The sequence below is a fragment of the Merops nubicus genome, unplaced genomic scaffold, assembly GCF_000691845.1.
Source record: "Merops nubicus isolate BGI_N331 unplaced genomic scaffold, ASM69184v1 scaffold33914, whole genome shotgun sequence".
NCBI classification, from domain to species: domain Eukaryota; kingdom Metazoa; phylum Chordata; class Aves; order Coraciiformes; family Meropidae; genus Merops; species Merops nubicus.
The window spans coordinates 1-11,437 of record NW_008602814.1 but is presented as its reverse complement, the minus strand read 5'-3'; the positions used below and the strand labels follow the sequence as shown (position 1 = coordinate 11,437).

Sequence of the window (11,437 nt, the reverse complement as noted above, 5' to 3'; positions counted from 1 at the left end):
AGTCCTTATGTCCATCCTAAAAGAAAACAGATTTTTCTGTGTCATTATACTCTAGACTAGTCTCAAAGCAGACAAGTATTTTTCACTTTGATTTTTAGTACAGACTCAGGTCAGACCTACATTAAACATATATAGATAAAATTTCAGTTTAAGTTCCTAACAGTAATTTTACTTTTTTTTTTTTTAAGTGTATAATTAAAAGAGAAATTAAGTGATGGAAAAACAGACATCTGTTCAAAGACAAACTGATCTCAACTCTAAGGACTCTGACGTTCCATTTTGGAAGCAGTATCCTTAACTTCTTTAAAACAGCTATATCTATTTCAACAAATGCACATCCTTACTATAAAAACTAACCAAAATCTTATGTTTATGATATATGACATACAGATGAATTTTTCAAGAATATTACTTCAGGAATTTTTTTTTTAATGAGGTGAGAAACTTGTGGGAAAAGAAAAAATAGACCATAAGGCTCTAGTTACATCTGAAAAGCTGTGGAGTCACAGCAGCCCTCAAATGCATAGCAGCTCATACAAATCTTGAGTTAAGTCTTTCTGCAGCTGGTTATCTGCTCCTGCAGAAACTCTGACCTGACCTCAGCTGCTGTAGTTAGCATCTATGTGAAGTCCTGAGTAAAAAGGAAAAGTGAGAGAGAAGTGCTTACAAGACAATACTATACTAATTTAAGGCTTTTTTCTTTAAGTGGCTATTTTTAAAAAGGGCTCATGACATTTCAGAAATATAAGCAATACCACAGTCTATCAAAAGCCACTGGGTTAGAATTAATCCTCAAAGCCAGGTTCTGCCTCTGGAATACATACATAAGCTTCACTGTAGAAGGGAAAAATCTGAAATTTGTGTATCATCTTTTCAATATCTCAAAAGAGGTTTTTCACTAAAACTGGTTTTCAGAGGTCATCACCACAATAAGACTTTAATATTTAGGACTTTGTTACATTTTCAGTGGTTAGAAGCAATCTGAAGCAGAAGACCTGAACAAGGATGAGGAAGAGGAAATCAGACTCAGAACACCAAGAACTGTCTCACACGTGTGTATTCTGACAAGATATATTGAATATGAGTGAAAAGACAACTTAACCAGGAATGTTTTCAAGCTTTCAGAAATTCACCCCCTACTGCAAGGCTCCCAGATCTTAACCTCATTCTGATGTCAGGCATCTTGAAGTAGTAAATCTTGTAAGCAACAGAATAAACTTTCCCAAAATACTCCCACTTACATCTCCCACACAAACAGGATCAAGTGTAGGCAGACGATACACTGCAAGACTGTTTGGGTTTTCTCCACCTGTGGCCAGAAGGGTCCTGGTGGGGTTGAGTTCAATGGCATGAATACCACATCCCTGCTCGTTCACCATGTCGGGTTCACGATCTTTCAGAATAGGAATCTTGGTAATTTGACCAGTCTGGACATCTACTACAAATAACTGGGGAGAAAAATAGGACATGTAAGTCATTATTGAACAGGTAAGAATGGTCAAATATCCTTCCTATTTTGAGCAGACGTTCAAGTTGGAATCCACAAATGCTGCGAGTATGGCTGAAAAATGCATAAATTCCTTCTTAACACAAATAAATTAACTTAATTACAGTGTGTTTTATGTCAATCAATCAATTTAGTTTTCACAGAAATGGAAGAGAGAGGAGAGAACTTTGTCATGGGAGGTTTCCCATTTAACAAAACCCTTGAATCTGTAACTCATGTTCAATACCATGACACAACAATACTGTTTCCAACACCACAGTGAGGAAGAGACACCTCAAAACATCCAGTAAGCCCCACAACGCTCAGCACAACTCTGTCTTCCAGATAAGGTACTTACCATGAAATTCATGCTTTGCCAAACTGACACTATAAATTTATATAATTGTGAGTTTATTTTTTGGTGCTATACAGAATAGTAACTAAATGCAGAGTTGCCAGTGCAAACATCTAAAAAAAGATAACTAGCTTCATACCTCATACTGCAAGAGGACTAAGTTCAAGCCCCATGTCACTGTCCCCTTGGCAGAAAATTCAGTTAGAAACCCTAACAAGTCATCAAACAGTTATGTCATTTCAAACATATATAACCATATGGTTACAAGCTAAACCAGGATGTAGGTTCACATGAACTGCCAAAATGCACTTTTTTTTGGGAGGCTCTTGTGTTGGATCATTTCAATCATTTCATGTTTTTCAGAGGGCAGCTGCACTAACAGTCAAACAGGTATAACAGAGGGGTCAAAGTCCTGTGGAATGGAGGATCTGAAGCCGATTTGGCACGAGCGAAAGTAATGTTGAATCACAGACCAGAATTATAATTCTACACACATACACATACCTCACCTAAGTTTGTCCCTTCTATAACCAAAGAACTTCTCAAAGCCTCTGGAAGTGAACTGAAGATGGAGAAGAAAACAACAAGAAAGAAAAAAACTCAATGTAATTTAAAAACCACAAACCTGTTTAGAAATCCTTTATCAGAGTTTGCTAGGATTGAAGAGAAATCTACAGGTTCTCAGAGTTCCTACACATACAGGTCACCTTCGCTAAAATCTGAAAGACTGTAGATCTGTTCTTTAGTAAGTATGGAAAAAAACCCCACAAACAAAATTCAGCAGCATCTCTGTTATTCTTGATTAAACTATCAGATGTACTAGCAGAACATCAATGTCAAAGCAAAACCTGATGAAGTATGGTACATTAAAGTCATTCTACAGAGAAACCTGAAATCCATTCATCACTATTGGTGTGTTGTGTCTAGAATTAGGCATCACCTTCAACCCACAACCGATCCTCCTCTGTAGGCAGCAGCCTTGTACAGATGAGTGTTTCTCCAAGGACTGAATCTTCATTTTAGTTTTTTTATTTTCCATGCAGGTGTGGGGTCAGGCAACAGCTGAAGGGCAGCTGAGTAGGAGGGAGACACTCCTATCTCCCAAGCCTTACAATACAGCTTGCTGGCTGAGACAGCTGGTAAAACTCTGGTGCACAGAGCAGCCCCTCAGCCCTAGCCATGCACCTGAAAATTAACAACTGTACTGAAAGATCAGGACCAGTAATTACCTCTCTTCTCACCCACCCTTGTCAAGGTTAAAAAAGACTTACTCTGATGTGTAATTCCTTCAGCTAAGCTCTAAACTAACTGGGCTGAAAAGGTACAGAAGTTGGAAACACTGAAGTATCAGCCCTCCCATTTCTGCCACGATCTTCAATCTCAAGATCATTTTCCTGTAACAAGTTTCCAAATCAAGATACTTTTTTCAGAAGCAGTAACAGGACATATTTCTTGCAGTGCATTCACCTGCTTGTACCCCACTCCAATCCATCACCAGCTTTGTCTGGAATTACTTTGTCATTTCCTCACTTTTCTCCCCGAGTCACACAGTATTGCCATGGCCAGAACATCTACTGTTCTTAGGGCAAGAAACTTTGCACCATTAAGGGACTGGCTCTGTACTTTCAGCTGTAAAGTTCTGATCAGTAACTGCCCCTTGCTTCTTAAGGAACTTGGCACACTTTGGGTAGTTTAATAACAGCCACCACCTACCACCTTCTTTCAATAAAGGAAGCAGGTGCCATCTGCGTACCCTACGTCTCTGGCATCACCTGGGGCAGAGCAGGAAGTCAGGAGCTCACACTTGGAAGTTGCACCAATTGCCAAATCTTCCCTGTAGATCCAGCATACAGAAGCCAAATGGTTGTTAGATGCTTTTAAAGCCCAAATGGGAGAAATGTTAAGAAACAAGATAGACACCCAGCTAAGAATGCAGCAAATTTGAACACTGTTTTAAGAGTTTGAGACACTGCAATAAGTACAAAATAACTAACTGCTTTTAAACAAGTACAGCCAAGACCACAGCACACAATGACATAAATCCAGACAAAAACCAGAAACTGGCCTCCTCATTCCGAGCAAACTTCATTATTCTTGAAGTAAGTGCATCCACAAATAACTCCAAAGCAGGCTGGACTCAGACTCCTGACAAAGACATGTTAGCTCAACTATGTTTTTTTCTTTACCTCAAGCAACAATAGGACCCAACTTCTTTTCCAGCTTCTCATTATCCAGGAGTTACAAACCAGCCACAGAAACTTTTCCTGCATGCAGTAAATCCCCACCAGCCTCCAGACAGTGAACTAGGCACGTCTGTCCCTTGATTTTAAGCTTTGCACACAATTCAGTTCTTCCTGTGGGTAAGACACACGCACGCCAACCGTTCGCACGCCAAGAACACCCAGCATTTACCAAGCCAGGATTGCTTTGGCCACCTGTCAGGAGTCCAAGGACCACTGCTCGTCTGTGACGAACAGAGCAGTCTCAGCTCTCGCGTTCTCTGCAGGACAACCTTGTTCTAACAAGGAAACAGGCAGGATGATGACAGAAATTCACTTTTTTTTTTTTCTAAATTAAAGCCAGTCAGATGTACAGCTTCCAACGGTGCTATTGCTCAAGGATCATGGCAGACAGGCATGGCAGACGAAGTCACAAATCTTCATGATCTATCCCTACTCACACTCCATGAGATCACTAGCTGCATACTTACTTACCTCTTGCTTTGCAAAAATGATGAGAAGTCATTTTGGCAAATGGCTCCCATACAATTAGTGTGGCTGTGCTCTTTTAAAAACGCTTATGACCAAGTTCATCAAGAAGCTGCCCCACTTCATTGACTAAGCAACTTCATTAATCAACTTGCCAAAAGTAAATACTGTGGTAGACAATCGAGTACCTGAGGACCAGAGTCTGAACGGCAAAATTCATCCTTCTGTGACATACAATACTGAGGGCAGAACAGTTTGTCAGGCTCTCCTGTCAAGTCTACTTTCACTTTTTGACCTGTGTTTCAGAGACAACAATTGAGGGGGGAAATAAAGCACAAAGCTACCAATTCATTAAATAAGTGCTTTTCCTCCGCACCTTTCACTGAAAGCATTGATATCTACAGCAAGACTAAAAATGAGGCCTCTGAAATGTCGTTTCAAGGCAGCAAGTAGACTCATGTCTTTTGCCACTGTCCCTGCATACAGAAAAGCAGATGGACAGGCAGCCCTATTTTACAGTTGATCATAAAAATCTATTGGAATAAAAACAAAGGGTGCCACCCCAAACTACAGCACATTTTTATTACACAAGAAAGGTGGATGTAGATTTACAAGGCAAAAAGCACATGCATGAGAGAGATTGCTCCTTCTTCATGCAAGAAGTGCTTATTGTGATACACTCTGTGCCCCAGCTATTAACATACTGCTCTCAGAAGTCACAGCCACACTCTTGTCATCCACATGAACGTCTGAAGGAAACCCAGGATAAACACATCACCTTGCTAAAAATAGAGTCAGTAAGAGAGAATCAATCACAATGAAGTTTCACAATTGGCTTCAGCCAGCCTTTGAGAATCCACGTGCTTGTTCCTCACCCACCCAAACACCCTGTGACAGCAGTTAGTACTCAGATAGCTGCAAGGTCAGCTGGTTCAGGTCTCTGCCTTCAATGAGAACTAACCCTACAAGAAAACCCACCTGAACTCAAAGCAGCAAGCTGATCCAGCTGAGCCCCCAGCCACGTGTGCCTCAAGGCAAGCAAGAACATCCCATTCTGCAACAGCACAACTCCAGACCAGCTGAAGCTGATCACAAAAACTGCACACTCAGCCAAGCTGGAAAACTACAACATTGTCCTTCAAATTTGTTTTTTGCTAGCAAAACAACAAAAGCAAGACAGCATTTAGTGTCATTACACCAATACTATTGCTGGTCATGCTAAGTAGCAATGTTCCATTTTTTCCAGTTCTCAGCCTTGCCTTTTATCCAGATTTTAAACATCTCTTTTTCATGTTCATAAAATACTTGGCATAAAGTTCTTCCATTCTTTGGTAAAACAGACTTACTAACGTATGCCAAGGCCCAAAGAAAGGTGGTCTCTACAGACTAAGCTATCAAACTGGCATGTCTTCTGCCATGATCTGGGGTCAGGGCCACCCTCAGAACTGTAACAGATGCTCTCTGTTAACCCCTCCTCCCACCCCCAAAAGGAAAAAGGGAATAAGGGAGAGATTTAAAATAAGAAAAGAAAAGGAAAACAGCTTTAATACTACCACTAACAATAACAGTAATAATGATAATAAAATAGACTATGTACAGTTATATACAAAGTTAGTCCCAAACCCAGCTCCTCCCAATGGCAACACATCACTGTGACCCCTGGCTGGGGAGCAGCCCCCCAGGAGAGGTTCCCAGGCTGGACTAGGCCACGGACAGCAGCTGGGTACAGGAGCTGGATTCTAGAACTCAGTTCAGGAACACAGGGCTCTGATCAAAGGCAGGGTGGAGGAAGTCCTTCTCAAATGCTGGCCGCTACAGCAGAAGCACCAAGCAGGCAAAAAGAAGGAGCAAGAGAGACTGAAGGGCTACCAAAGGGGCAACAGCAGGGCTTGCCCCTCTGATCCTTCAGCTTTGGGAAGGCCATGTGATGGAACACCCCACTGGTGAATCTTGGGGTCGGTTCTCCTGCCCACTCCTCCCTGCGGGTGCGGTGTACTCTCTGCCCCACTCCGTGTGGGATCCAAGCTCAGCAGTGGCCTTGTTCTGCATACCAGTCCCTGGCAGTAACTCCAAACATGAAGTCTTATCACTGCTGAAGCCAGACAGTTTATGAAAACGCTGCTTGAAAACTTCAAACAAGACAGTTAATTAGAAGAGCTTTAGCTAAAAAGTTAAAATCATTTAACCCAGCAGCTCTGTTTTACCCCAAACCAAGACATCTTTCACATAGGGATCAGAACAAACACTAATCCTCGCACAAAATCTACTCAGTTTGTGCAGTACAGGTGACACAAGTGGGCAACAGCCTTACACAGCCTCCTTGAAAGGGTCCAAAGCAAAACAAACTAGAATATAATGAAACCACCTGAAAAGCAAGCAGGAGTAAAAGAAGCCAAAAAGCTGACTGACTCCAAATTCACATTTTCAGAGACAAGACTATGAGATCAGGTACCCCACCTCACTATGAAACACTGAAGCGCTGTCAGCTAATGGGCACACACCTGTATGTCATTGAATCTGCTCACTGCTAAGGTCACATTTGTCGGTTCTTTTTTGTCTTGCCCTCCATATTTAATTTCAGGAGGCTGGCAGACAGTTAACGCACACTGGAAAACAGCAAAGGATGGGGAAGTGAGAGACTCTGCCTGCTAAAGTCACATGTCTACCACCCACCCACACCATACCTGGCACAGACACTACCCTTCCTAGACTCTGCAGGCAGACACGGCTGTCGCACGCAGCTGACAGACAAGTAAATACTCTTGAGACAGCAAACAGCACCTGGCTATTTACTCATAAGCCACTGAAAGAAAGGTGAATGGAAGTGTCAATTACAGGCATCAGAGGTTTATTTACACTGAGTGTTGGTCACTGTTCAGTGGACTTTGAGTAGAGTTACAAACTGCATGAGCATGACTTCTCATTCCTGCCTTGGGATCAGACACAGGCAGTCATCTTCGTTCCTCATTACACGTGCAAAATCAGACGATACTTTAAATTGAAGTGCAAGTGGAAACAGTTTTCCTCACTGAATCCATATTCACAGACTGAAGAGTAACTGTGCATGGAGTTCTCACTACTGCAAGCCCAGGACTACAAGACTAGTTTATAATTGCATGAGACGCACATGCACACAACAGACAATGGTATCTCTTCAGCAAATACATATGTGAAGGAAAACCTCTATAAAAAGAAAGAAGAGCTGGTGATTTACAGCAGGGCATAAAAGGCAACCATGAATCTACCCAAGAGAGAAAAGGGATCAGCTGGCATTCTGAGAAACCAGAAGGGAGAACTCGGTAACAAAGTTTTAAATACAAATCAGGCCTGCCTGGAAAGAAAAAAAGCAAACAAAAATATTAGCTTTGAGGCAATTATATTCTCAAGTAACAAAAAATAAGCTTCTGTATTTAGGGAATGATATACAGATCTTGTATTTTTTCATCTTTAAGAAACAGCAAAAGAATTATGTCCTAAACACATACACAGAATTAAGGAAACAAAAGAAGCTGCAAATTGATTATTGGAACTTTTTTAGAAGTTGCTTTATTCTTCACGGTCTCCTGAAACAGTAAAAAAACCAACCAAACAAAAAAACTTCAGCAATATTATGTTCAGTATTTTTGCTTCCCATAAGCTTCTCTCCTACCTACACATCTCAAAGTTTCTCTAAGAAGCTTGAGCAAAAGATGCTGATTACAGAGATCACCTTCTTCTGAGGCTTCTTAGGATCAGTCTTTGGTAATTTAGATGCCTTTGGTAATTTAGATGCCATAGTGACACACCCTAAATGTCTTCAGCTCTCAGAGATTTGCCTGCTCATGCATTTCAATTTCAAAAAGGTTAAGAAGTCCACTGTGTACAAGATCAAGGAGATTCTGATAAACGTGAACCCTGCCTTAGAAAAGCCTAGATGCTTGTGTTTGAATTTTTAGACACTTCAATGCTTGTATAGATTCCATAATTCTAAATCTATCAGAAAAAGCATGCATCTTTAGGAAACTCATATATTTGACACAGAGCTGACCAACTGTGACCACCAGGAGGGTGAAGAACATTCTGGTTCTGCAGAACAATGAATTTATTCCATCTACACAAAGATACCCAGGGGTATTTTTAAGGATTAAAGGTTACCCCAAATAACAAAGAGCTGTCATTACTAAAAATGAGCAATTGACAGAGAGCTCCATACTCTTTTCAGTGTTAATATTGACTAGTACTGTCAAGTTATTAAAGGCAAATGCACTCCTCTATGACAGGAGTGTGTTTGTTTTGTTATTAAAAATAGTGAATCCCTCTAGCACACCATAGCCAAGGGCCATTTATAAATTAAACGCTAAAAGCTCTCAGTGACACATTCAAGCTTTGATTAAAGTAACTGCTCTGGTTTATATTTTTCTGATGCATTAGCTGTAATTACATGCAGCTCCAATGCAGAAAAACCTATTGAAGACAGCCAGGTTGTTTTAGATTTACTCCCAACTTAAACACCACAACTTCAGTGTATGAGAACTGGCAAAGGTGTTCTTCTTTGTTAGGTTGCTTACTCAGGAGATGAGAGAGAAAAATCTCATAATTAGAGTGTAGTTTAACGCTCTACTTGTTCAAAAGTGAACACAAAGCAAACAAGCTAAAGCTATTACAGTCTCCATAATTCATATACAACCCTTCACAATCCTGAAGTGTCTACTTTTGTGATTGTTGTGTTTCGCTTAATAAAAGACAAGATCTGCCTGGAATGGTAAGTCCAGCCGTGGAAGCATCCACTTCACTGCAGCGTATGCAGCTGGAACAACAATAGGGTTGAATCCCTCTTCAGTTCCATGACTGCTTGGTCCCAAACAGCTTTCTGCGGGGCTGCGTTAACAACACGCTTGCCCGTTTGCCTTCACTGCAGCTGCTCTAGAATGACAGAAGTTACAGAACACAGCAAAACTGTTACAGCTCAGTAAAACACAGCCATCTTGCTAGAGTAAGCAAGATTTTTGAGAGCTTGTGTTTCAGCAGAAGTTTGCCTCCTGTAAGCTGTTCCAGGAACAGTGCTGGCTGGTGACCGGCTGAGGGGATGAACACACATGGAGAAAGTAAGCAGAAAGATTCAATGTCAGGCTTATTCCTGATAAAAAATAATTTTGTCTATAAAGTTGGGCCTTGGTTCTTATCACCTACTGCAAGAAGGTCTCCTGCTGTGCAACTATGAAAAATAAGAGAACATATGAAATAGAAAAAAAAACAACCTTGCAAGTCAAATCACTGAGCACAGCTTCAGCACAAAACAAATCTTAAAGCAAAGAAACCAGCACACCAACCGACATAGTTTGAGATTTAAGAGCTGCTTGATGTACACGTTCCTTACAACACTTAATTGACTTCTGTCACACTAACCAACTTGGAAAGAACATGTTTGGGATTTTGCACTAACAATCAGAACTTACTGTGTGAGAAATTGCAACTTCAGCTTCAGCCCATGAAGATGGGCTGCTAACTCTGGCAGAGACAATATTACCTAAAAAGTATTATTTCCTCCATTTACAAATAACGTAGAACATCATCTTAATATTCCCCTGTAGCATTTCAAACCCAAAGCACCACTTCTAAGAGTCTGAAGAAGTGTCCACTTTTGCTGAAGTATATAAAAGGTACACGAACAAGAGAAGTTATTTCAACACTGAAAACAGAGTTAGTGTGAAGTAAAAAAAAAAAAAAAATCACAAGATTAACATGAGAAGGATAATCCTGAAGATCTGAAATTCATTTTGGAACATTTCCGGCTACATGACAAACACGTGGAGTTTAACTGTAGTTGTTAGTTTTCTAGAAGTTTGGCAAAATCATCAGCACAGAACCATACATAAAACCAAATTGTGTAAGACTGCACATAATAAAAGACACTTAACAGCAACTTTTGCCAGACACGATAGATATTCTTTTGCAAAGGCAGCACTGGATATCTGCAGGACAAGAAGAAAGATCCAACCCCGTTGTTGCTCTTCACCTTACAAACAGGTGTAAATCACTCTGTGGATCAGTCAAATGCTGCAAGCACTCACAAACCCCACGTCTGGATTCGCAGCCGTCTGCACAGTGCCATATTTTCAGGTGAGGACAGGTCACCATTAAGCATTACCTCCATTCAAAATTAACTGCGCGTGATTTTGACTGTGCTCCTAATAAATTCCTCATATTTGCCTTGGCAGTCTACACACTTTGATTAGAGTAGACCATCATTTTGGGATGGAATAATTAACAAAGGAAAGAGAAACAGGTGGCACTTACTGTGTTGCATTTTGTCCCACACACCACTTGTCGGTGATTCAGCCACTGGGAGGCAAACACTTTATTGAGGGTTCCAAGGTGAAATTCTCTCTCCTTCAGGAGGCTGGGAAGCTGCTGAGCTGCGTATCCATACAACAAATGGCGATAGCTAGACTCACTCTGCATTCCCACCTCTCTACCCTTCACGTAGTACACCAGAGACCTTTTCACTGGAGGGAGTCTTCTCCTTTTGTGAGCTGACTGATCCCACTCATACTGTAGAAAACAAAGATGGAAACTAAGTAGAACAAACGTTAAACGCGAGCCTTCAAAATTCAAAGATATTCCCAGTAAAACACTGAAGTCTTCCGAACTACCCATGGAAAGCCATGCACAGAGACTGACTGAGACACACTGACACAGAATTCAGCAACATAAAATTAAACCGAAGTATTTGCTAAAGTAACACCGCAGTGATATTGTGAACAGCCCACGCTGGTTCAGTTGAGAGGTCAGACGCTTACAGAAGGAGCACTTAAGATAGGAGAGGGCAGCCCCGCAGGCACCCCCCGTGAGCCGGGTGGGTTTGGGGTGACTCGGCGGGGGTCCCCCGATACCGACCTCGCTCTTCGG

At 41.2% G+C, this 11,437-nt stretch overlaps 1 protein-coding gene across 1 annotated transcript; it reads right to left on the bottom strand.

The window, feature by feature from the left end:
- Positions 1-4: 4 nt before the first annotated feature.
- Positions 5-11,080, bottom strand: LOC103771194 (DDB1- and CUL4-associated factor 12-like; the record flags this gene model as incomplete). The annotated part of the gene is made up of 3 exons (XM_008938484.1): positions 5-16; positions 1,242-1,448; positions 10,826-11,080. Coding segments are annotated over 3 exons (474 nt in total), but the record flags the coding sequence as incomplete, so codon positions are not given.
- Positions 11,081-11,437: the final 357 nt, after the last annotated feature.